Source organism: Numida meleagris, chromosome 9, assembly GCF_002078875.1.
Source record: "Numida meleagris isolate 19003 breed g44 Domestic line chromosome 9, NumMel1.0, whole genome shotgun sequence".
NCBI lineage: Eukaryota > Metazoa > Chordata > Aves > Galliformes > Numididae > Numida > Numida meleagris.
Genome location: NC_034417.1, coordinates 5,604,875 through 5,630,807, shown reverse-complemented (window position 1 = coordinate 5,630,807; position 25,933 = coordinate 5,604,875). Strand labels below are relative to the sequence as shown.

The window sequence follows — 25,933 nt, the reverse complement described above, 5'->3', positions numbered from 1 at the left end:
AGCGGGGATTCACCACGGCCGGGGCTGAGCGGCGCTGCCTCCACGCCGCGGTGTGCGGGCGGTGCTGGGGGGAAGGCCATCCCCGACCGGAGCAGGAACGCTTCCAGGGAGACCTGCGATAAGAAACTGGTCATGAAAACACAGCTGTCACTTTAATAGCAGAGGCCACCGAAATGCAGCGTTACGGACTCTCCGAGTTAACTCAGAGGGGGCTCTGTATCTTCAACATTTCTTGTCGGGGACGTCTTTGCTCCATTTGAATTCCATGCAGAACTGCGGACTGGTGCTTCACAAAAACAAAAGCCGTTCCATCGCATCGCCTTTGCCCCGTAACTGCCCCGTGTCGTTCCCGGCCGGAATAGCCGCGCTCACGCCGCTGGCCCCCGCCGAACTCCCGCAGCGCGGCGCTCCGGCTGCAGCTCAGGGCCCGGCCGCGCAGCCCGGGACGCGCCCCGCCGGGCCGTGGTGATCCGCCCGCTGCCAGGGGAGGAGGAGCGGCGGGCGGGCGGTGGCTCGAGCCGGCGCCTGGGGCTGCGCGGCGGGGAAAGGAGCGCCGCGAGCCGGGGCCGGGCCCGCGGGGAGCGCTACCGCGGCGGGAGCGGAGCGCCATGGCCCAGCTGCAGCACGGGGGACCCGGGGCGGCGGAGCCCGGGGCTGGGGCCGCCGGTCCGGAGCTTGCAGCGAGCGGCGGCCCGGTGCAGATCCGCGTGGCCGCGGAGGAGGAGGACGAGGAGGAGGAAGGCGCGCCGTGCCCGGCGGCGCGGGGCGGCGGCAGCTGCAGCGAGGAGGACTCGGGGCGGTGCGGGCGCTCCAGGTGAGCCGGGCCGGGCCGGGGCCGCCTCTCCCTGCGGGGCCGCGGCTGATGCAACGGCGGCGGGTGCGGGGCGCGGCCCGGCCGCGGGGGTGAGGAGCGGAGCGGAGCGGGACTGGACGTGGCACCTCGCAGCTGCGGCCCGGCCGGTCGTTTCGCTGCCCCTTACCGAAAGGCTTGGAGCGGCTTGATTTAGGGTTGTGGTGGGTTTTGTTCTCTTTATTCTTGGCGTAGAACCATATAGATGTTGTGTGGTAGAATTAAGACGTGAACCAGCAGATCGTTCTGGGGCTTTGGACCCGAGTTGCGCAGAGGTGAAATAACGACCTTATAAACAACTCCGTGCCTCGCTGTTAGATAACGCCAATAGTGCTCTCTGCGCTGAAGTGCTGAAATCGCCGCAGCGGTACGCGCGGACCTGTGGCAGCGCCCTGCTTGAGCATCTTTCCTTAGCAAGGTCTTCAGAACGTACATCTTGAGTTTGAAAGACAGAAAATTCAGAGCTTGTCCTCGGAAAAGCAGCGTGTGTATAGATGCTCTCAGGTACAACACTGAGGCCAATTTGCACGAGCTCATTAATAGAAGGATTTCTTTTTTAATGATATTAAGTTGGCAAAATGAGGAATAAGGCTGCTCCTGAATGAGGACTAGCTCCAAAGAGAGAGATAATGACTTCAAAGCCTTCTCAGTTACTTGGTTTTGGAGTGCACACTTTGCTTTGCACTTACTAAGTGGTGTGATTCCTGCTACAAGTGGCACAGAGCATTGTGGGCAGAGCTGGTGTTTAGATCATGCAACATTAAAACAGGACGTAAGTGTAAAGCCAGTGCAATACCAGCATAAAAATTAGAGCATCACTATGAAATTTTAACATAAGCTTGTTCTGTAATGTCTAAGAGCTTTTAGCCCCAATGTACACTAAGAAAAGTTGCAGTTATTTTTTCAGGTTTTGTAACACATAGCTAACTCTTAAATGCCACTTGTTTAATCCTCTACAGTAGGCACTATCTTCAAAAATGTTTGCAGACAATGCTGATATGTTCAGTTTTGGTGGAGATGGCCTTTTTGTAAATGGCCTCTCCCTGACCCAGGGAAAGCCAGAAGTATTGCCACGGACAGCACTATAAAGGCTCTGCACCAAAAGTCGGTGAGTGGAATTCACACGTGCTTCTGCCATTTGCGTATAACCTTAGTTAAGGGTTTACTTTTGGGAATGAAGCATTGGATAGGAAGTTATTTATCCAAGCATTTACAAAAATTGTCAGGGCTAGTCTAAAGCCCCTGGGAATGAGCCGTTTCAGTCTAGCTAAGCTACAAGACAACTTAGATTTTTTTTCTCAATTTCTATTCTTTATTGCTTACAAAATGAAAACTGTTCTTCATGGTCAAGACACTACAGTTCTAGGGGAGCCCTGTGACTATTCTGGGTGTTTGGTCCTCAGCCTCTTAGCTGCCAGCTAATTCAGAAAAATATACACACTTTATAAAGTCAGGTTTCTCCTCTATGCATAACAAAAAAATTATTCTTGCCCAACTTAAATGTCTTTTGAATACAAGCAGACACAGGAAGAATCTGACCTTCAGAGGTGAAAGATTTTTATGATGACATCAGTTCTGCAATCGAAATTGAGATTTAATGATTGCTGCAGCTACTGGTCCTGCTAGTTAACATCATACGTATTGCTACCAGTTGGTTCTGTTAACACATTTCCTCTGCCTTGACTGAGCACGCTCTTGGAACTTCAGCTTCATGCTTTTTATTATGTTGCCAGGTAGTACTTATTGTTGCAATACCATTGTTCTTCTCTAGATTCAGCAAAAGCCTGTCAAAATGATAGATTCCATTTACATTAATATATTGTTGAGTTTTGGTATTTTAAACCCCAAACCTATGCAGATATGTAACTACTTTTTTCACAGTGTTGGCTGACATTGATTCATAATCTAATCAACCTTCAGAGTTATACCCTCTAGAGGTAGTACCAGTTGGTCATTACTAGGAGGTAACGTAGACTAATTATAAATTTCTGCATTTGCAGGAAGTGGAACTTCCAGTACAATACTTAATGAGGCTGCTGCAAGAGCCCTAAAGATTTTGTGAAAGCTGAACTGTTTGCCAAATAGAGAAATGGTGTACAGTTCAAACTGTGACCGATACTTAATGTTTTAGAGAGGTGAAGTGAGATGCGTCACCCTGACTCAGTGCATTAACACTGTAAGTTAGAACAGAACTGATGCAGTCCATTTTTTTTTCCAAGCATGATGCTGCATTTTCTTTCCATCTGAAGCTTCAAAATGCCTGCAAATGTCTGTACTAATAAAACCTGTAAAAGTTGTAAGCTCCATCCTGAATGTAAGGTAAGCTTTTCTTAGCAAAGTGTGGATATGTTAAAGTGCTGACATACTCTAAATTTCTTCTGCACGCACTAGTCGTAATTGGTAGTGAATGGAAAATGAGAGGTTGTGGGGTGAGAGAATGGAAAACAATCACTTTACCTTGTTTTCCTTCCTTCTCAAATCAGCACCGACTGTAGGGCACTAAAGTTTTTTTACTGTCTTAATAGTAACTTCATCTGTTTTCCTGCCCTTCCAGCATCTTCAAATGACTGAAATTTGGGTTCTTTTGCTCTCACTCTTCTCACTCCTTGAAGCCCAACCTCATTAAGGGGCTACAGAGATTCTGACAAGGAGATTTCTAGGATTGTGTGACAGACTGCCCGTGTATAGCTGTTGCCCAGGGGAAAAGCCATAAATAAATAGCTAGCTTCCAAAAGCCTGCAGTAACGGGTCACATCTGGGAGTGCAGTGTGTTCCCTGTGCAGAACCCGCTGACCGGAGCAGCGTGGGCTCTGCTGCCAACCCGATGGCGTGGGCAGCCCAGCGCCACACAGCACGTCAGCCTGCAGCAGGACCACGCTCTCCAGTTTGTTCCCACAAGAAATGGCCGCCTGGTGAGGTGAGTCAGTAGCCTCCACCTGCCTGCAGTGTTGCCTATGGGGCACCCTCGCATGAAGCCTTCTCCCTCTTGTTCTGCGATCTCACAAGCTCTGCAAAAAAGTCACTTTAAGAAAATTTTGAGAAAATGTGTGGCTCCTCCTTTTTATTGCTGAGGTATATGGGAGACCATATGAACAATAGCAATTACGTGATTTTTAAGGACTGGGGAACATAGCCGATTTCTTTTCATATGAACTTTTGTGATGATCCCACGGCAAAACTAGACAGCTGATAGCTTTGGAAAAAAAAACAAACAGCTCTAAGACTGCCATTATAATTCTTATAACAACATCTGTGGCTGCAGCGTGTGGGTGAGCTACTTGCCTCAGTGCTGGATGACAGCTTAAATGGTCGTTTGTATTCCAGCAACAAACACGTGGCTGTAATGGGATGTGACAACAAGTTGGTCTCAGTTCCATGGCTACAAGATCTTTTTTCAGGACAGGATTCTTGGCAGGGCTCTACTTTGCAGAGATGCATATATAGCAGCATGGGAGGGGGAGACAAGAAATTTGTGTGATCTCTTAGCAACCTGCCTGTGTGTCTACAGTGTACAGCTGTTTCTGAGGTATAGCACGTGAGCTGCTACCACAGCACAGTCCTTAATCTGACACCTATGGAGAGCTTCTATCTTCACTAAACTGCCAGTGAAGTTACTCTGTCAATGTGGAATTGACCTGTAAAAAGTTCAGTAGTCCTGTCAGTCTGCGTTACTCTCTGGATGCTGGCTCCTGACACCAAATACATTCATAAAGTGAAGATGCTTGAGAAAATATGGTTCCATCAGTTTGGAATATGGATTCCCTGTTACGCAATACTACTCACGAAGCACAGAAACGTTAACGCCTTCAAGCTGAAAAACGGAGTGCTGTTACAATGGTGACTAAGCTCCTGTGCACCTGCATTTCTTGTTTTGGTGTAAGATTTGAGCTGGCAGTGTTTTCAAGACACTAGTAAACATGTGTCATTGTTCCACACTGAGGTCAGCTTTTGGCGTGAGCTCAGGAATTTGATTCCTTACGCTAACTGGAAAGCATCATCTGAGGCAGCCTCCTGCCTCAGATGGACAGGGCGCTACCTATTCAGTGCCTATGAGTAAAAGGAGCTGGAACTGACATTACGGGTATTCATTCTCGCTTTTTTTTTTGTTTTGTTTTGCTTTTTAATCCATTAATATGAGAAGGAGTCCTGTTAATCAAATTATCTGTTTTTCAGTGGCGGGGAAAATGATGATGACTCTGATCAGAACTGGAAACCACCAGAAAATGACCTGATCCAGAAGTTAATAGCACAGATTGAATACTATTTCTCAGATGAGAACCTTGAGAAAGATGCCTTCCTTCTAAAGCATGTGAGAAGAAATAAGATGGGCTACGTCAGTGTTAAACTCCTCACTTCTTTTAAGAAAGTAAGTTAACTTTTTAAAATTTAAAATTATTTGTTTAACTAAAAAATAATAGGAGGGATGAAAAGAACTTATATAGGCAGTTTTACAGTCTTCCTCTTTACTTGCCCCTCTGAGGGCTTGACTCAGTTTTGATGCAGTGGTGAGGTTTGTTCTCATCCAGAACATTAATTTCTGAATGACTGTCTGGGGAAATCATAGGCATTTACAGAACTACACTTTTAAATTCTTTTTCTGGGGAGAGTACGGCATCCTGAGTGGAACAATGGATAAGATTCATTTCTAGATCACCTACACGTGAGTAACTAAGTTATCCTGGTAAAGTTACTTTATTGTCTCTGTGAAGGGCCTTGGCAAAAGTATGGAGATCCCAAAACCACACAAAAGCATTAGAGGTTATCAAGCAATTAAAGTAACTTTAAGTTGAGGTGGGTTTTATTCATAGTTCTTGGGTTGCTTTTATTTCACATTAGGAATTCCTATGTATGTGTATGTAATAGTTTGTAAATTACATTTTAAATACTTTGCCCGGATTGGCAAATCTGACATTTTGCAGAGCTGTTCATCACAGAAGTTAAGGCAATCTGAGCTTCTTCAGACCACTTCAAACAGATTTCAGTGGTAACAGTTAAACTCTCAAAAAACTCCCTCTGGAAAGGCAGAACTTTTGTGAGCTTTGTTGGTTCTTGTTTTTTTTTTCTCTTTTTAACAAAGATTTTTGAGGGATGAAAAATAAGTTCAATAAAACAAAGTAGTGCACAAACAAAACCATCAAACAACATGCATTTTGGCCATGTTTAGATCTAGATGTGGAATCACTTCAGCAGGCTCTAAACTGAAGTAATGATTTCCAATCAGGTTTAGTGTCAGTTCCTATTTTGATAGGACATCAGCTTTCTAGGAGCTTGTTCATGCCCGCTGCAGTGGCAAATCAATTTTTTTTTTTTGCTCAAGTCTGCTATGTGTAACATAAATCCAGGTTTGTCTGTAGACTGGAGCCTGCATCTGCCTTGGATATGCAGTAAGTTGTTTGTGTGGGTTTGATCAGATGTGCTGCTTAACCTGTGTCTGTCTTCAAGGTAAAACACCTTACTCGTGACTGGAGAACCACAGCCCATGCACTGAAGTACTCAGACATGCTTGAGCTCAACGATGATAACAGAAAGGTTAGAAGAAATACACCAGTTCCAGTGTTTCCAAGTGAAAACCTCCCTACCAGGATGTTACTTGTGTATGATATCCACATGATTTCTGAACTGCAGGGTTTTAACAAACAAGAAAACGGGTGTATACAAGAAAGGGTAATGGAGTACCTCCTCAAAGCCTTTGTAACTTTTGGTGTAATTTCATCAGTTCGTATTCTCAAGCCTGGTAGGGATCTACCACCTGATATCAGGAGGTTCAGCAGTCGGTATACGCAAATGGGAACACAAGAATGTGCAATTATAGAATTTGAAGAAGTAGATGCTGCTGTACAGGCTCATGACTTCATGTGTGCTGAAAAGAAAGAGACTGGCATGAAAGTTGTCTTGATAGGCATGAAACCTCCAAAGAAAAAGGTTCCTAAAGACAAGAACCGTGATGAAGATACCAGCAAGAGTGTTAAGAAGGTTAGATCCCTTAATAAGAGAGTTGAGGCACTTCAGTTTACTGGTGATGAATCATCAGCAAATAGCTCTTCTGAGCCAGAGAGTAATCCTACATCACCACTGTCAGGACGCAAAAGTACTGTGACAAGTACTACAAGTAAGTTGAGTCCTGTCATTCACCCAAACAACCATCTGAGTCCTAACGTATCGCCCAGATCAAGTCCTTGGAACAGTCCATCCTCGCTAAGAAAAGTGACCAAAAAGTCCCCACTGGCTGAAGACGGCAAACTTAACCCAAGTACTAGCCCTGAAATTCCAAGAAAATCTACAGATTATTCTTCAGATAGCAGTATTACACCTTCTGGTAGTCCCTGGGTACAGAGAAGAAAAGCTCAAACTATAACACAAGAGAAGAGTCCGGTCAGTAGCCCCATGTTAGCTCGGAAAATACAAACTGCAGATGGTCTACCTGTAGGGGTGCTGCGGCTGCCTAAAGGTCCTGATGGCACTAAAGGATTCCACAGTGGCTGTGAAAGAAGGAAAGCTATGAAGAATGAATAAATCCTTCTTTAAAAATAATTTCACAAGTCAGTCAAGTTCTTTTGTTCAAGCCTGGTGAAAGACTGTCACTTAAGTGACTGTGTTAAGTCAGTATTTAATTTTTAAACATTTTATATTCATATGGAGACTTTATCATTTGTATATTTGTATTTTCACTTCACAGAATCACAGCATAGTTAAGATTGGAAGGCATCACTGGAGATCATCCAGGGCACCTCTCCTGCTCAAGCAGGGTCAGCTGCAGCAAGACACTTAGCACCATGTCCAGTTGTGTTCTGAGCATCTGCAAGGACAGAGACTGCCCGAGCTCTCTGGGTAACCCATTTCAGTGTTCAAATACCCACACAAGAAAATAAAATAAAAATTGTTTCCTTATGTTCAGATAGAATTTCCTGTGTTCGGTTTGTGCCCCTTTTCCTTTTAGTAGGAAGAGCCTGGCTATATCTTCATTCCTTCCCCTCAGATAATTAAATGCATTGATGAGATCTCCCTGAGCCTTTTCCAGTCTAAACAGCTTCAGCTCTCTCATCCTCTCATATGAGAGATGCTCCGGTACTTTAACCATTTTATGCACTTACCTACTACAGTACCCTTATCTGCACTTTTTTTGTGTTAGTCTGAAATGCCTGAATATTGAAGCAGGCATCTAATATCATTAACACAATTACATTGTGTTAATTGAAGAGCAGTGCGTCACTGTTTCATGTTCAGCAGTTGTATTACGATAAGCTTGGTATGAATTCCTCTTAAATCATAACAAACATAAGTTTTGAAGACTTTCTGGGTTTGCCTCTAACTGAGAAACGTGCTACAGCGAGCAGTTGCTCTCTGCTTGCGTGTCTCTCCAAAGTCACTTGTTTAATAGGACCAAAGTGCTTGTTTTCCTGTGAAGACTCTGAACGTGGAAGACTGTTTTGTAAGTTTTACCTCATGTAATCAGATGGAAATAAACTAAATACTAACTCAGTCTAAATCTATTTCTTTCACTTCTAAAGTAACCTGAGCTGATCTATGTGAAATTCTAGAAATACTTACTCAGAATTTACAGTGCATTCAGTAAAGTGTCTTCTGCCCCCGTGCTTATTATTTCAGTGGTAATACTTCACGCTGTAAATAACTGCAGGAACACACTGTCAGAAACTGATTTGCAGAAATTCATCAGTTCTGTGTATCATTGTTTAGCCGCCCAGGTGTATTTTTCTGATCTCTTCCTTTGACTTCACACAAATGGAATCCTCCAAGTTGACTCTGCACTTTTATTGCCGGCAGAGACATTGAAAATAATGTTATATGCAAGGGGTAGGGGGTTTTCTTGTTGTTTTTGTTTTCCTTCTGTTTGTTAAATCAACAGCATATCTGCGAGTATCTAAGTGACAGGTGAGTACACAGGCTTCAGATGAGTGGTTCTAATTCTAGATTATGTACAACTGTATCATTTCACTATGTATCCAGAACACCCTTGTTTCATTAATAACCTGTTACCATGAACCTATGCAGCACCCATGTGTCATCATGTACCAACCTGTTTGGGAGCAGTACTGCAACGGATACAAGGCAATGTTTTGAAGACACCCAGAAATCAATTAAGTGGAAATACTGGAAGTGTACATAATATTTCATAACGTTAAAAATCTCAGAGGCACTGTATGTTTGCAGGAGGAAAAAAAAAGCTGAATACAGTAGTGTTCACCAGGGCTGTTCTCTCTGACCGAACACACAGACATGTCACATTTAACATCTGAACATTAAAAAGTAGACTTAATTCTGTGTAACACGTAACAGTTTGAAACTAGAATCTCATCAGGGACTGATTACAAATCCTGTTTTGTGTTTGGAAGTTCTACACTTGGTAGATACAATGAACAAGGATGACATCTCTAAAGTGAACTGCTAGCTGACGGTTTTTCTTTGAAAATAAACCAAGTATCATTATAGAGGAGTTATTAGAAGGCCATAACCTCAAAAATGTTAGAAAACTTACAACAGAGTGTTATCTCGCATGAGTGTAGGCCCATTTATCCTGGGATTAAGATAGGTTATCCAGCTCTCTGGAATGTTAAATATGTCTTTAAACAGGTTTTTCTTTTTTTAACAAGGAAAAAAACCCCAAAACACTTGTACCATAGGAAATATTGTCTTAGAAAGAACCAAGTCAGAGAAACTTAATGAACAGTAGGTACCAAAAGATTAGCAAATCTATTTGGACAATAACTACAGTAACTTAAGATACTGTCTCTGAATAAGTGAGCATGTGGCTCTGCAAATTCTGGTGAGGTCTGAGTTCAGATAACAAAACACAAAACCATAGTTCCACTTCACATAATGTTCCCCTATCCCTAAAAGGAATATTTTGTGCTTGGAAAACATTCTGTGGAAACCTCAGGTAACCACACAGACTCCTGAACAGCTCTGATGCTCTCTCCTCACCCCTCTCTCTTGGTGGCTTTTGTTTGGTTGGTTGGTTTTTTTTTTGTTTTTTTTTTTGTGTGTGTGTGGCATTTCTAATTGCCGCTTCAGAGTAAGAGCCACTCCTGTATCTCCTGTCAACATTTTACCTGCTGATGTATATAACACAGCTGCACATAGTTGTTCACACGTTTTTTTATATCTCAGTATCCCAATACATATGCAGATGCACATAGGTTCGTTCACGGCCTGAGTGCACGAGCGCCCTCTGCTGTCAGAACAAACACGGCGCTGCCGAGAAGACCGAGGCTGCCCGGCAACACATTCTTGTCCCATGAATCTCAAACGCACACACCCACGTACACACAGGATGTAGTTGTTTTGAAAACATGCACGCTCAAAGTATTTTTATTGCTTTTCAGAATAAACAAATAGAAATTATAAAGAGCATTTCAAGAATTAGACCATTTCCTCCAAGTAGGTCACAATTTGCTAAGGCTCTCGAGATTCTAATCTTTGTCTAAATCCTATCACTATTGAGTGTACCCATAGGCACCCCCAATACACCGGAGAACCCACAGCAGGATTCATTCATACCGGTATGCCAACAAAAGCAGATGCACTATTAAAGTCCCCTGAGACAAGTATTTCCTTCTCCCTGAGGTTGTTTTCGCATTCAATCAGTTGCTTAAAACTTCTGTTTAAAAACAATACAAAGAAACAAATCCACAACCCATATCCAAACTGCTTGGCACGATGCTGCCAACAGCCAGCCTTTAAACCCTAACAACTGTACCTTTATTCTCAGTCTGAAATGTTTCTGGTAAGATGACATATTCCATTCAACATTTTTTTTAATGTCCTATCAACTAGAGAGACACTACATGATATACTTGGAACTTTAACCACTGATTTAGGGCCCTTCCCAACTATGAAAGGACATTCACTTCTCTCCTTACTATCAAAGGATGCATGTCTGTCTTCTTTTTACAGTGGCATGGTTTAGAAACTGCATTTATAAGCCTAACGTCTGAAAAAGGCTAAAGCCAGGGATTTTTGTCTAAAAAATAATAAATTTTAAAAAAAGGTAATTAAGCTAATATACCTAAGCAGCTTAGAACAATAGTTTGATTAATCAAACAGAGCTGGCTTCATTTTACACCATTGTTCCCTTAGCTTTGATTTTACTGCATTTGAAGCAAAGATATAGTTGATTGATTCATAGGAAAGATCCCACATCTGCGATCGAGTCAGATTAAATGTTTTTGCAACCAGTTCATATTCTTGAGACAGATCTGTTGCAAATACGCCTTTATCATCAGTCTGGAGTTAAATTGGAAGAAAAATAAAGTTTAAATTAGTTAAAGGGTTTTGTCTACACATTACAAAACAGTTTTACTTCAATGTTTTTCACATTTTTCTCCAGTTCTTCCATCAGTTCATCAGTTCATCCTTACCTTTCCTCATTTCACTTACAATTAATAAATTACTCAAACACACAAGAAAACTTCTTAAACATAAATTATAACATATAACATAAATTATCCAGAAAACAGTATTTCCTATAAAAATAGCTGGAAAGATGGCCTGTTAAGCACATCAAATATACATGTATTTACATAGTTTGCATGCATCACCTCCTTATATCTCTTTTCCTCAGATTGGGATCTAGATCAAATTCTGTATTTCTACATCTTCAGGGAAGAAACTGTTTCATCCACTGCATTTAGACAGTGTCAGCTCAAACAATTTCTTCAGATTGACTGAAGTACTAGGGTAGCACCTCAAACATATGATTGAAAGCAATCTAAAGATTGTCTATCTAAAAGGAACAAGTTAGGATTACTGAAGCATTAATGAGATTTCCTATTTCTAACTCTACATAGGGAAAATGCTCAGCTTTACAACAAAAATGAGATAAATATTAAGCATTCCTATTTGTACTACAAGCATTTCTCTAATAGAATATTATGATTTGCTACAAGCAGATGATATGTTGCAGTGACAGAAATTATTAGTAACTCAGCTCTAATTCATAGAAGGAGACATGCTCCAATATTACTCTAGTTTTGCTCTGTCTAAATACCTGGTTAAAAAACTTACACAAAGCACTGCAGGGTGTCCAATGCTGTACCAATATCCAAAATGGTGTTTGTCACAGGAAGGCACTGTCTGAGTTTTGATGTTTGATGTCATGCAAAGTTCTAAGGAACAAAAAAAGAATAAACAAGGATACATATTAGACTGAAAGATGGTGGTTTTTTTTTTTTTTTTTTTACACATTAATGGGCTTGCTTCCATTCTAAATGAAAACTGAAATCAATTGTTGCTGTTTTCTTAATTCTCAAGGCTTCAAATATTTTGTAAGATCTTCTGATGAATGCGCAGCAGCCATTTATTTCTTAACTACTGACTGCGTGTAAAACGTAGGGAGCTTGCAAACCACATATACAAACACCACACAGCCTTACCCAGTAACTGAGGGTTATGATTTAATTTTGTTTTCATCTGAGACATCAACTGTTGTCTGCTGCCACAAATATGTAAAAAATACAAATGCCACCAAAGAAAAATTAGAGTTATTGAATCAGCAGTAAGCATGATATTCTTCAGTTCAGAGATTAACAAGTGATTTCTTAACTTGTTTCCTTACCAATAGGTATATGATTCTGTCTAACAAGTGGCACTAACTCTTCTGAACCAGCTGTTGCAGAGTTGAGAAACGTTCCATGTCCAATTCTGTCAGGAGGCAGGCCCAGGAGAATTTTGGTCTCCGCCTCTTGATTTGGAATCTAGGGAGGATATATTTTACATTCCATCAGAGCAGTGTAAAATAACATACTAAATTATTACAACTGAGTTCAAGTTCTATTTTCTTAGCATATCTAATCAAAATGGAGCGTCAATGAGGCTAAATATCTGCATTGCTCTGCAGAAAGAAATAAGGCATGAAAGTGACTGCCAACTTGGAATTATTAAACAAAGAAGCCATAATCTTAAAAGGATATGTAACAAGAATTTTGAATAGTGATTATCTAAGTACTTTCAGTAAGAGGCCTCAAATCAGCTTTGCATTCTTCAGTTTCAAAACTACCCTGTCAAGGTGTCCTTTAACCTCCATTATACACAGTTGTTAAAAACACCATGAAGAACTTAACTGCAAGAGCCCTAAATAAAACAAAAACCTCAAACCAGATCACAAAGTAATATATTTTCAGATAAGTATGGGGGAATGCATTGCAAAAACCGCCTTAATAAAATAGAAAAGTATGAACAGTTGTGTGACAACATCTATCACACTTAACTTCCTAAAGAAACAAAAGTATTTTCAGCATTCATCAGACTCAGAGTAGACATCAGCCACCACTTCAACAGACCATATGAAGAGGTCCAACTGAATCTACTGAAAATAAGCAGAGCCAAAGCAAAATTAAAATTTCACTCATGAAAACGCATGAAAACTTTTACTATACATGACTTCTGTCAATATACCAGAAAAAGAACAGTAGATCTCCTGGAGTATTTCTAATTCTCAAATTCACGCCTGCCCTCCCTCTAGTCCCCCTCACTAGCTATAACACAGTAAGAAACAATGGGACAGGTCTTACTCAGAGGTGACAGGTGAAGATTTATCTTTGTTTTCTTTTGTCTGGTCAAAATGCCTCAAACCATTACTGCTTTCTCATGAGAAGTTCAAAACCCATAGAAGCTACTGTTAGCTTCATCAAGGTTTTTATGAAATTGGAATTACAGAGGAGTAAAATAATGAAAACTTTTACCTCTGAAAGATGCAATGCCAGCTTCAGACCTGCTTTTTTTGCTTCTGAGAGGGGTTCCAAAAAATCTTGACCATGCCCTGCCTTGAAGATAGAAAGGGATCATCATTCTACATCTAGATTTACAAGACTTCTCTAATTATACGATTAAGAAGTCTAACAATATCAAAATACTTAGGTCCACTACAGTTACACTGGCTTATTTTCTTTTGCCATTACTCCACTTTAGATTACAGCACAGCAGATAATGTTCTGCTGTATGGGTGCAATTTTGACAAATTGGCTGTACCTCAGTAGTTCAGGTGATGCCCAACACTGACCATTCACACATCTTGATTTTGATACCCTTTCCGTAACTATCACCTAGAGCTATTTCATTTCAATTCAACAGCTATCCTCAAGTATTTTTGCTTTCATAATACCAGAAGAGCATTTGGTGCAACTAATCAAAATTTATACTTGTGTCGACTTGCTGTAGTATTTAATTTACCTCAGCCCAGCAAATCTACTGGGAAATTTAGTAAGAGACACTTGCCAGATAAACACTGCTTTCCAGTGACTCTTTTTTCAGCATTACAATCTATTGGTTCCTTGTTAAGAGTGTCTCTCCCCTACAGCAACAGGGATTAACACGATAGCAAAATTATGAGTAATTCATTCAAACAAGCAACAAATCTAAGGCAAAATCTTAAAAGAACAAAGTATTTTTGGAACTGCCTTCTGTTACACAACATTAAATATTCATCTTCAAGGACAGATCAAAACAAAACAAAAACTTACAGTTGGATCACCACTGAGGTCAAGTCCTACTACAACCCCATCAGTGGAAAGAAGGAATTCTTCAGCAAGTTTAACAGTCTGCTTAGCAACTGCCGGGCCACCTCTCCTATTTATTGCTATTAACAATCTTGGAGAGAAATGTACATGTGAAGTAAAACACAAGCCATAGTGCCAGGAGACCAACAAATCTCACACCAACACAAAGGGCATTTTCACCTCCTTCATGGTTGACTACAGAGAGCATTTGCACAGGAAACTGTTCAGAGAACAAAGGTACCAAAGCACAGAGGGATACCAGTACAATAGCTTGTGATATGCAGTAACCATGGAGAGAGGGAGGGCAGGGAACATTATACCGCTCTTCTGCCACCTGCAGTACCAGAAGAGCAACCTCTCAGAAAGGCACACACAAAAAATAAGAAACCTTCAGTTTTCACAAATAAATCTAACAGGTTGCTACTGAGAATCTGTAATACAGCCATGTAGATTCATTGCCCACAAGCAACAGCTGACATCTTCTAAAACCTTTCTGCTCCTTTTAATTACCTCTCCTTTACTGCAGGCTGCTTGTCAAAACATTTGCAATGAATGTAGGCCCTGAAAAGAGTCTCTAACACAATTTTCTTCAAAACACTGCTTTTCCTGAAAATATTGCAGCGAATGAACAGCCTTAGAGCAGAAAAGCTGCATCCAGTTTCATTCTCTATCAGTAGAAATGAAGATGAAAAATTAAATTTGCGTACGGATTATATTTCTATTCCATTACATGGGTGACTTTCTGTAAAAAGGTTGTATTAGTCAAACCATATGCTAATTAAAAATATACAGAAATCAATATATTTTATCTGGTTTAGGCAATTTTCTTTTCTATACTGTTTTGTAAACTTCTCTGCAAACCATCACTGAGCATCAGACTAAACAAAACCTTGAACAGAGGCACTCCATGGGCTCATTTACCTTACATCTATATCCAAGCCTTCTTCTTTACACTGCTTTATACCCTCAAGTACAGTTTCAACATACATCCTTTTGGTCATACCTACAAACACATGTACACATTTGGAATCAACATATTTGAATTAATTTTATTATGCTGCAGACCCAGCTCTCTAGCCTCATTGCTTATTTTGCACCTTTGATTTTACTCCATAGTTTTCTAATTTACATAGTTCTAATTCAATTTATAAATACAGTTTAACTTTGAAGCATATGTTTGGATTAAGCCTTCTGCTAAGCATCTAGGAGAAAAAAAAGCAACATTACGAATCAGAATGTAGTTTCTTATGCGTTTCTATGAAATAACATAAAAAAGAAAATAAAAGATGGAGTAATAAAAATAAAATATACCAGCTACTAAAAATATTAGCACGCTCAGATGTCCTACTAAAGTCAGTAACTGAAATTCTTGGATAATGGAATTATAACCAACACATCTTTTTTCTCAAAAATCTAACAGTAAACAGTAAAGTGACATATTTTTACATCACTAAATTTTGCTTTTATATTTAAAGCACATTTTAATTGACCCAACTGAATTTAAGTTGCCTTGTTATTAACATAGTCTTAACTAAGTTTTAAAGCATATCAGACTTAAGAATTAATAACTAGAACAAAGTATACCTGTGGACTTTTCTTCTCGAGGGGTGCTCCTTAATTCCAGATATTTGACACCATCATCAGCAAATTCTTTAATAACATCCTTAGTTATCTAATTAAGAAACAGTGTATTCAACGTCATAAAAATAATATTTACACTCTCTTTTACAACTAAAAGAGACCTAATTATCTTTTGGCATGGAACGCTTAGAAAATTTTCAGGACGGATGTGCTTCCAGCTCCCCGACCCTGGAAAGACTCCCCATGGACGCACCTTCAGTTCCCATACAGACACGAGAGAGGGTAATGACAAACATGCATTTCCGTGTCTGAATGAGATCACTCCTCACCTGGTGCACTTATAAACCCTTTCACAGCTCCTGTGTCTTTCTGTAACTTAACAGTCCACCTAAAAACCCTTTCAGATGAGGAAAAAGATGACGCTACATCGCTTTATTCTCCCTATAGTGACCACACAACCATTCTTCCTGTTAATTTTGTAAACTGAGGTAAGCAAAAGACAATTCTAGTTCTGCAGCTTTAGTATATGACAAGACAAAGAAGAAACAGGAGACTATAATAAATTAAAGCTTTGCTACTGATGAAGAGGCATCACATTTTTAAGATGCTACCAGTCCAAGTACCTGAGCGGTAATAAGGACCTCCATATTGGAAGCTCATTGCTTTTAAAAAATATTAAATGGAAAAATTATTTTAATCCTGTATTTCTAAATTAATGTATTTTACACCAGAAATTTTGACCTCCAGTTGAAGGGACCTTTGTTGATACCATTGTTATTCAGAATTCAACCAACCAACCTTGACTTTGCACATCGCTTGCTTGTTTGAAACTGTTTAAATTAACTTACCAGTAAAATATCTTCAGTCCTTGTTGTAATCTGATAGATGATCTGAAACATCTGAAAACATCTAAAATAAAAAGTCAGAAATTAAACACTGAACGGTAAAATGAGTATTCAAAAAAAAGTCTATACTGCGAAAACATGTACTACGTTAATTACCCAGCTTGTAGCTTAAAAAGCATATTGAGTTTTGTCTATAGGGCAATCAAGACCATCTTAAAGACCACTTCTGATTTCAGAAGCTAACACATTTGCAACAGAAATTATTAATATCAACATGAGATTTCCATTTTCTTTCCAAATATTTAGGAAATGACTTAATTGGTACAACTAGAAAACAAAATCCAACAGTTTTTACTAAACTGAAATTTAAATATGTTATTTCTGCAGTCAGTATACAAGGTCATAATTAAGACTGCAGCTTAATTAAAAGGTACATGGTAAACATTCATCTCACACATGTGCCTACTCACTCATCTAAGGTTCTTTTCTTTCCTTTGTCAATCACAGTCATTCCATTCTGGATCTGAAGGTCTGGTTTCTGGGCCATAAGTTTCCTCATAGTAGAAGAACTTATACAGCCATTCAAATGAGCATGAAGTTCCTAGGAGGGGGGAAATACATTGTGGATGTTTAAGTGAGAAGGACAGCTTCTACTTTTTTTTTTTTTTTTTTTTTTTTTTTTTTGTATTACCATTCACGTATCCTGCATCACTGTTTCACTCCAAGTTTGAAAATAACAATCATCCCTATGTTTGGCCAACAATCGCTTCCTCATGTGTTAGCATGCACCAGTACAGCTGAGACTGCCCTCTTTGCCTCTCACTGGGAGGGCTGTGGTTAGCATGGATCCCAGCAGCCCAGATAGCTGGTGAAACAGTGCCACTGCAGGGGAGGAGGATATGAACAGCTCTCACGGAATTAAGAAAAAACACTTTTTTCCTCATTCACTGTAAATGAAATGTATGCAGACACTGTTCAAAACAAGCTATATTTTTGTATCTGCTCAACTTTATTTTTTAATTATTTATTTAATACTCAGAAGTCTTAGCTCACACCAGAAATCCAGCAAGGTGCTGTCTTTAGCCATTAACAGCACACCAGGACTAATTGCCTCCCATTGCTGGTGACTGATTTCTGCCCTTTTCATGACAACCCGACTTAGGGGTGCAAACTTGTGACCCTCAACTCTGTTCCTCTCCCCATCTTTGCTCCATCTTATGGTCTCTTGGCTGTTGAGGTATGAAACGGTTCCCCAGAGCCCTCAAAACTCAATCAAAATGTACGTGCAAAGCGCAAGCTTTGCTACACACAACCCCTGTCATTCCACTCTTCTCAGAGATAGAAAGACTTGGTGAAATACATCTTAAAGCTTTTGGAAAATGTTGAAAACATAGTTTCTTCAAAATTTGGTTTTAATTTTATAACCTATCCCATTTCAAATTCCTAAAGCACTAAATTCCCAGGCAGAGGAAAAGGGTTCTCATCGCCTCAACCTGTGCACAACTCCAACAGAACAGCTGGAGCTACAGCTGCTTCCCACTTTGGGACATGAAGCCAAGTACACATTTCATCCTGGTCTTCCAAGCAAAACACCTTGCAGAATTCAAATAGATACTAAACTTAAATCCAGAAAGATATATCTTATTGAAAAGGGGCATCAGAACACAGAGAGGGTGCAGCTTGGTTTTGCCATGCAAGCTGCATGTTGAGTACGTGCCGCTGGCTGTTTTGGAAGCCCAGAACTGTAACACCGATAAGATGCAGCAGCACGCACACAGAGATAGCACAGATGCACTAAAACACACCCTTGGGAACATGGAGAATATGTTATCAGGGACAGACTTCTTGGAGTAGTTTCAGAGTAAACAGGACAAAACAAAGAAAACAAAGGTTACACAATTGTTTTTATTGGAAGAACAGACAACAAAAGCTGCAAATAAAGCAGAGGGACAACAAGCACAGCACTTCCCAGAGTGTGGAACAGAATCATAGAATCACGGAATCATTAATGTTGGAAAGACTACTAAAATCATCTAGTTCAACCACCAACCCATGCTTGTGACTGCTCTAGACCATGTCCCTCAATACCACATCTACCCTTGTTTTGAACATCCCAAGGGTGGTGACTCCACCACCTCCCTGGGCAGCCTGTTCCAGTGCATCATCGCTCTTTCCGAGAAGAAAGTCTGAAACCTCTCCTGGTACAACTGAAGGCCATCACCTCTCATCCTATCGCTGTTAGCTGGGAGCAGAGGCTGAACCCCATCTCACCACATCCTCCTTTTAGGAGCTGGAGAGAGCAATAAGTTCTCCCCAGAGACTCCTCTTCTCCAGACCAACCCATCCCAGCTCCATCAGCCGCACTCCATAAGACTCGTGCACTAGTCCCCTCACAGCTTCGTTGGCCTTTTCTGGACACACTCAGGGCCTCAATGTCTTTTATGCAGTGAGTGGCCCAACACTGAACACAGTATTCAAGATGCAGCCTCACCAGAGCTGTGTGCAAAGGGACGACCACCTCCAGCTCCTACTGGCTGCACCATTCCTGATAGAAGCCAGGATGCCATTGGCCTTCTTGGCCACCCGGGCACACTGCTGGCTCATGTTCAGCTGGCTGTCAGCTAACACCCCCAGATCCTTTTCTGCCACACAGCTTCCCAGCCACTCTGCCCAAGCACTTGGTCTTGCTGAACATCATCCTGCTGGCCTCAGCCCAGTGATCCAGCTTATCCAGATCCCTCTCTAGGCCCTTCCTACCCCCAGGCAGACTGAGACTTCCTCCCAACATCGTATCACCTGCAAAGTACTGAGGGTGCACTCAATCCCCTCATCCAGACCATCAATAAAGATATTAAACAGGGTCGTCCCCAACCCTGAGCCCTGAGGAACACCACTTGGTCCCCAGCTGTATCTAACTGTTCACCACCACCTTGTGGGCCCGGCGCTCAGCCAGTTCTTTATCCAGTGGCAAGTGCACGACGAACAGAGGACCCCAGGGGCCGTACGCTGGACAAATCCACCCCGTCCGCAGCATGCCAGCCCCCAGCCCGCCGCCCCGCCCCGCGGCCTCCGCCCGAGGGAAGGCAGGGCCCCGGCCCCGGCCGAGGCCACACAGCCGCCGCCCCGGAGCTCACCACTTTGGGCAGCTCCCGGTAGAAGCGCCGCTCCCGCTCCGCCGCCATGACGGCGCCTGTGCGGGCCGAGGGCGGGCCGGGGCGGGGCCATGGCGGCGCACCGCCCTGCAGGGCCGGCCGGCGGAACGGCGCGCAGCGGGGCTCCGCACAGCGGGGCTCGGCGGCCACAGGGACCTCCCGGAGTTCACGGAAAGCACAAGCAAGACGAAACTCAATTACCGCTCCAAGGTCAAGTTTATTCAAGTGAAACGCCCGTCCGACCGCCGCCCCTCGGCGCTCCAGCGGCCGGCTGACGGGAGGCGCGGCCGGCCCGGGCTGCGGGCACACAGCGCTACACAGCCTGAGCGGCACTGCACCGCCACACAGCAATACGAGTGAAACATGAGTCAAACTCAACCAAAACAAAGACATTCTGGAACCAAAGGTATTTTGGTTATTTCGTATTTAGCTTTGAGTGTTAGCGCAATCTAATTCTAACCCTCATTTCTAAGTCAGTCACTAAGCAAATGCTAGAGATGAACGCAATGAAGACCATCAAGGATGGTGACCTCAGGCAAATAAATCAACCTCCCACAAGTATGCAGAGAAAAAGAAAACCATATTAATGACATATTTAGGTAAACCAGTTTTAAAATTAAACTGATACATACAAGCATGAAGGAACAACTCACTAATCCAGTTAGGTTACAGCTCTGTTGGTGCTGGACAGGTCACCAAGAACAGTGCAGAACTCAGCTGGCTGATCAGCCTTTCTCAGAAAAACAGTGCGTCCATAAAAAAGGGAAATTAATTTCAACTTAGTGATCCACTCTTTTATTTTACCTTATTTAAAGGCAAGCTAGGTACAGATACTGTACAGAAAGAACAACTGTTCTTTATTTTATCTTAAGGGCTTAAACTTCTACATACCCCTGTTGGGAGCCCTTTCCAAGCAATTACTTACTCCTTCTCTGAAACTACAACTACATTTAAATATAAAGAGAACCATCTGCAGGTCCCACATAGCCCACACCAATTAGTAGCACATCAATCAGTGTCCATATTCCAAGTCCACCAAAGCTGAAGAGTTTTCCCAGACCTTCCCGCCATTGGCCCAAATAGAAACGATCTGCTCCAAATCCACCAAGGGTGATGCTGTGAGAATAAAAACAATTCATTACTTTTATGTTATTTTATAGTCATATTTATAGCACCCAGAGACTCGACAGCTTTTCACTCATGACAAGCAATAAAAACAAAACTTCTCGACTTTTCTAACTTTGCAGAAGCTTAAAAAATAGGCTATAGAAACAAAACCAAGGAGTATACTCATCCCATGCAGTATCCACACAAGAGCCAATTTCTCCAGCTGGGGGCAGAGAACAATAACTGCTGTGAAGGCACGTGTGCTCTATCATGTCCTTAATCACAGTCTTATTATGTATTTGTCTTGAGGAATATAGATTCTTACTACATAATTCATCATTTTTGAAAAACTAAAATTTAATGAAAAATGTCTTACCACCAAAGGAACTCCATGTACTTTCAAATCACTATTGTGGTTTTCTAATGGCTTAATGTGTCAAAAAAAATTACCTAAATAGTTTTTTTCTAAATTCCTATGGTGGTTTCTACCATAATAATTCCAAAATGTAAGAATCTTCCCTTTTAAAGCATTTCCAGCTACAACACTTGGTTTACATGTTTTAAGGCTTCTTTTCCATCTATGCACAGACCAGTGATATCCATCAAATTCAGAAATAGCTGCACTCAAGAAGTAATTTGGATGAGTTTCAGCCTTAATTGCTTTAAGTACATTATAAAGAGGGAGCGAACAATTTTAAGTCCACAGAATTATTTGAGCATTTGAACCTCATCTAACACTGCACAGAATAAAAGAAAGCATGTCCTCTCTACTCAGAGAATCACTTGTGAGGCTTCAGAATCATTGGCATTTACTCTGAAGAAAGCACGTTCAGTGCAGAAATAGGGTAACGGTTTTCTTTCAAGCTCTACTTAAGACAGCTAATAAGAAACCTTCAGGCATTGTATGCCTCCAAATTCTAAATTTGAAACCATTATAAAATACCCACTGAGCTGAACAACACGGAACAAAGACTTTACACACTATACATTTAAAATAATGCACGTTTTAGCTTAAATTTCACTAGTAGATCCTGTGTACCTTAGTGCCAAGGCAGTAGACCACTTATAACCTCCAGTCCAGTTGCAATACAGCATCTTTGGAAAGACTCTATTACCTAAGTGTCAAAAAAACATTTGAACCTTAATGCAACAAAGATCACGTAATGAGTAAGAAAATGACATATGAAGCCAAACTCACCGTAATCCTCTAACAAGGGACTAAAAGGGGTGGCACTGATGAAACAACCATTTCTGACAAAATCTGATGTTCTACAGTCCTCTGTAGTCCATCAGTCTTTTGTCTCACATCAGAAAACACGAATGGTAACTGAACAAATAAACAGGGAAATTAAACTAGCTGGGTGACACCAGCATGATTTTTTCCATTACCCTCCCAAGAGATTTGAAATGGATTCCGCTAAAGTTGTACAAAATAGTTTAAGTCATAAAAGTTGACAAAAATAAAATAGATCAATTTTCCCTCACATGAAGGTATACAACAGTCCTCAAAAACAATGTTTACAGCTAGCTATCACTTTTATAAATAAAATGTAACTCTTAAAAGAAATCCAATAGATTGATCAAGGTGCGGACTGTTACTATAATCAATATAAACGATCGTTGTGCTGACTCAGTATTAAAAATGTTATTTAATAAAAAGAAAATTTTACAAAATGCACGGTATGGCACATTACCTAGACAATGAACATGATCCCGCACTGTACAAGTGGCGTTGTATCGTTGCCGCGGACAAGAAACCGTCATGCAGTTTGTAGAAGGGGTGCACACGTAGTCAGTTGTTGGAAGCTGCCAGCAAAACTGGCACGTCATGTTAACTGTAAAGTTCTCCTGCTCAAGGTTATTCTGATCCTACAGGAGGACAGCATTATCACTTCATTAGCAATCAAGAAAATGTCAAACCTTCAGTATCAAATTACATCTCATAGATAGAAATTCTGGGCAAAATGACAGTTGCTCTTTAGTACCTCCATATCCAGTAGGAAATCAACATGGCAAAACTGACAAAGGTATTAAAACACAGTTTTAGTACTACGGCTTCCTCTAATCTAAATGAGACTGCTGCCAAACTGACTGTTCTCACTCATTTGGTTTCAACTTCTGTCAGATATTACCCTCCCCATTCTCAAACTGGTTCAGTTTTCATTGGTCAGTACTGATTAAACCCAATCAATTAGTGGCTGCATTACAAGACGACCCAATGCAAGAAAGACAACCAGAGAAGAGTAGATCTACCCCTCCACCAACACCCTGCAGTTCAATCATGTTAATTGTATCAATCAACAAAACTGACAACCTGCCTATGAGAACCTAGCAATCTGCCTACGTAAGAATTTTTTTTAAATATCTGTATATTTCATGAAAAGATGCCACAGTTAAATTAAATTACTTAAAAATAGTTTTTAAAATAATAGGTTACTTACAACACAATGAACATGTGGCTTGACTCTGCAATCAAAAGTGGCCGGCTTCCCATATATGCAGGAATAATTTGTGTTACATATCATGCAGTCTGGTGGCAACCTACTGCAAAGCCCATTGCTTGGACATTTAGTCACATAAGCTGGAATTTCTGTACTTACTGAAAGGTAAAATACGTGAATACAATCACAAAAAAAGAAAAATTTAAAAAGCTATATAGCCTGAAGCATGTATATTCAAATACTTGTAAGTCCACTGACACCATATGAGGGACTTTTCATAGTTTGCAGTGAACAGAATCCATACAACCCTCACAACACAGCAGAGCAACTTGTAAGGATCTCGAGAAGTTCTGCACAGGACGGCACAGCCCAGCACAATAGCACTCAGCACAGACTAGTTAGGGACAAAGTTAACAGCTAGCTCAGCCATTTATTGTTCGTATGCATTCAGAAATCACCTCTTAACTTGCTATCTGGCTGAAACTCTTACCTCTGTGTACCCGCAGTGATATACAACAGCTGTGCTTACGTTGGACTGGGAGCAGTAACAACTTCTTGCAGAATGCTGAAGTCTGAAGAATTCTACCATCCACCATAGGTATAAGATGCATGAACCACAATGCCATTTTAACTGTTTTCTAGCTTTAAGATTTTAAATTGACGAGTTTTCTAACTGTATAATGCAAATAATTTCTTATGGTTACTTAAGAGTACTTCTTGATACGATACTCTACAACGTCTTTTTTATCACTGTGAAAGAACACAGAGGTTTCCGAGACAGAACTGAAGAACTTTACTGGTAAACTCAATACTCTGAGGGGGAAGATCCACAGAAGAAAAACAAGGGGAAGAGCACGACACTGTACCTGCTGCCTTGAAGTAGGGAGCGTTCGTGCTCGTTGAAGTCAGGCTTTTTGCAAATGCAGACTGTGGCTGTGAATGCTTTGTGGCCATCAAAGATCCTGCTGTAAGGAAAAAAAAAAAGGCGAAAGCAGTATTTTTAGAATAAAATACACCCGGAATGGTTTGATTTCACCACACTGGCTCAAAAGTACAAATGGAAAGTATAACAAGACTAAAAATATATAAATCAGGTTTCTCATTTCATAAATAGGATGTAAACATTAAACATCAAAGATTAGCACTAAAATTGATTTACACCTTTTAGACGAGAAACCACGTTTCTATTTCACTTCAGCCTTATTTTTGATTCTTGAGAATGAAGCAGCAGTGCCCAGAAAGCTCATTTCCCGCTGTGTTTGCTACGAACAGAGCCGCTCCACCACGCACTGCAGCCGCTCCCTCACGCGGAGCTGCGGCACGGGAACGTCCACACGCAGCTCCGCGGGGCCGTGCCCGAGCCGAGGGCTGTGACCGCACCGTGGGGCTGCCCGGCGGGCGTCAGTGGCACCGCTCCGCCGCCTACCTCCGGCACCCCGGGCCGAGCGCCTGAGGTCAGCCCCGCCAGGAGGCACGGCCGCGCCCGACCACCCCGAGCGCAACTGAGGCTCCGCCAGGCCGGCCCTGCCCTGCCCGCTCCCGCCGCCCTCCCCCCCCGCCGCAGCCCGGCCTCGGGGCGCCCGGGGAACCGCGCTCACCGCGTCCGGAGAGGACGTAGAGCTGGGACACGAAGAGCGCCATGCCGCAGAGCCGCCGCAGCGCTCGCAGCCCCGCCGGCGCCGCCATCTTGTCTGCCGCCGCCTCACGGCCGGCACTGCCCGGAGAGGGGCGGAGCGCGCCCGCCCGCGGGCGGCGCTCGGGGCCGAGCCCTGCGGAGCATCGCACTGCGTATCGCATCCCGCCCGCTTGCCTCAGCGCCGATGTGCTGGGCGCGCTTGTCCCTGCAGAAATTCAGTGCATATGCTGCAGGTTATCCGAAAACTGCAACGGCTACAGCGCGGATACGTGAGTTAAAGCCTGGTACTGGAAAAACGTAGAAATTCATCTTAAACTACTGGCAGTGCTGGAGCCTGTATATATCACAGGTCATGGAAGGAAAACGTAGCCCATGCAAAACAAAAAATCTTACATACAAAAATATATTGTTAAAAACAGGAAAAAGTTACCCACTCATCTGACATGAATTCTGTAAAGCTGAGCAGAAAGCTTTCCCTGCCCTCCTTCCTTCAATTTGCTTTTCTTTTTTCTGTTGGTGGTCATCACTTGGTAAAAACCTGTTTACAAGCCTCACCTAGCACAACACAAAGCACAGGCCCACGGAACACAAGCTGCACAAGTGGTGGGCACGAGGAAGCATCCGTGTTGTGCTTTAGTAACACCTGTGTCTAACAGCACTTTCTGCTTCATCTCAGTGACACCTACATCACCATAACCACATCAGCCCGTGGCAGTATGTCTCCCATCTCAACCTCTTGGTACTGAGAGAGCAGATAAAAGTGAAGAAATACTGTTAAAAATCATCTCTCAAAAACATTAATTAAATGCC

At 41.9% G+C, this 25,933-nt stretch overlaps 3 protein-coding genes across 6 annotated transcripts; 1 reads left to right on the top strand and 2 right to left on the bottom strand.

Annotated features, from left to right (window-relative positions):
* On the top strand, positions 578–8,329 carry LARP6 (La ribonucleoprotein domain family member 6). Of its 3 annotated transcripts, none has more exons than XM_021407474.1 (3): positions 578–814; positions 5,024–5,216; positions 6,293–8,329. In XM_021407474.1, the coding sequence occupies exons 1-3, from the start codon at positions 609–611 to the stop codon at positions 7,361–7,363; spliced, it is 1,470 nt and encodes a 489-aa protein (XP_021263149.1). In that variant the 5' UTR covers positions 578–608; the 3' UTR covers positions 7,364–8,329. The 3 variants fall into 3 exon arrangements, with proteins under 3 accessions (XP_021263149.1, XP_021263146.1, XP_021263147.1); XM_021407471.1 differs by lacking the exon at positions 578–814 and adding an exon at positions 855–3,169; XM_021407472.1 differs by lacking the exon at positions 578–814 and adding an exon at positions 858–1,958.
* Positions 10,143–20,363, bottom strand: ADAL (adenosine deaminase like). The gene is made up of 10 exons (XM_021407470.1): positions 19,922–20,363; positions 17,258–17,388; positions 16,791–16,851; positions 15,946–16,033; positions 15,283–15,364; positions 14,326–14,452; positions 13,549–13,629; positions 12,423–12,561; positions 11,873–11,973; positions 10,143–11,092 (listed from the first exon to the last, which is right to left on the bottom strand). Exons 1-10 carry the CDS (start codon positions 20,330–20,332, stop codon positions 10,901–10,903), a joined length of 1,413 nt encoding a protein of 470 aa, XP_021263145.1. The 5' UTR covers positions 20,333–20,363; the 3' UTR covers positions 10,143–10,900.
* On the bottom strand, positions 20,719–25,243 carry TM2D3 (TM2 domain containing 3). 2 transcript variants are annotated; one of them, XM_021407475.1, is made up of 6 exons: positions 25,086–25,243; positions 24,354–24,452; positions 23,488–23,645; positions 22,741–22,915; positions 22,086–22,161; positions 20,719–21,055 (listed from the first exon to the last, which is right to left on the bottom strand). In XM_021407475.1, the coding sequence occupies exons 1-6, from the start codon at positions 25,171–25,173 to the stop codon at positions 20,890–20,892; spliced, it is 762 nt and encodes a 253-aa protein (XP_021263150.1). In that variant the 5' UTR covers positions 25,174–25,243; the 3' UTR covers positions 20,719–20,889. The 2 variants fall into 2 exon arrangements, with proteins under 2 accessions (XP_021263150.1, XP_021263151.1); XM_021407476.1 differs by having other exon boundaries at positions 24,354–24,449; positions 25,086–25,234.

Bases quoted from the DNA above. Each gene is read 5' to 3' on its own strand.
- LARP6 (XM_021407474.1), top strand. From the start codon at position 609: ATGGCCCAGCTGCAGCACGGGGGACCCGGGGCGGCGGAGCCCGGGGCT. The intron at 815-5,023 runs GTGAGCCGGGCC...TCTGTTTTTCAG, and splicing joins GGGCGGTGCGGGCGCTCCAG to TGGCGGGGAAAATGATGATG. The intron at 5,217-6,292 runs GTAAGTTAACTT...TCTGTCTTCAAG, and splicing joins TCCTCACTTCTTTTAAGAAA to GTAAAACACCTTACTCGTGA.
- ADAL (XM_021407470.1), bottom strand. From the start codon at position 20,332: ATGTCTTTGTTTTGGTTGAGTTTGACTCATGTTTCACTCGTATTGCTG. The intron at 17,389-19,921 runs GTGAGCTCCGGG...CCCCCCTCCTAG, and splicing joins ACCGGGAGCTGCCCAAAGTG to GAACTTCATGCTCATTTGAA. The intron at 12,562-13,548 runs GTAAAAGTTTTC...TATCCTCCCTAG, and splicing joins TGGCATTGCATCTTTCAGAG to ATTCCAAATCAAGAGGCGGA.
- TM2D3 (XM_021407475.1), bottom strand. From the start codon at position 25,173: ATGGCGGCGCCGGCGGGGCTGCGAGCGCTGCGGCGGCTCTGCGGCATG. The intron at 23,646-24,353 runs GTACAGTGTCGT...TTTACCTTTCAG, and splicing joins TCCCTACTTCAAGGCAGCAG to TAAGTACAGAAATTCCAGCT. The intron at 22,162-22,740 runs GTAATGTGCCAT...TTTGACACTTAG, and splicing joins GGATCATGTTCATTGTCTAG to GTAATAGAGTCTTTCCAAAG.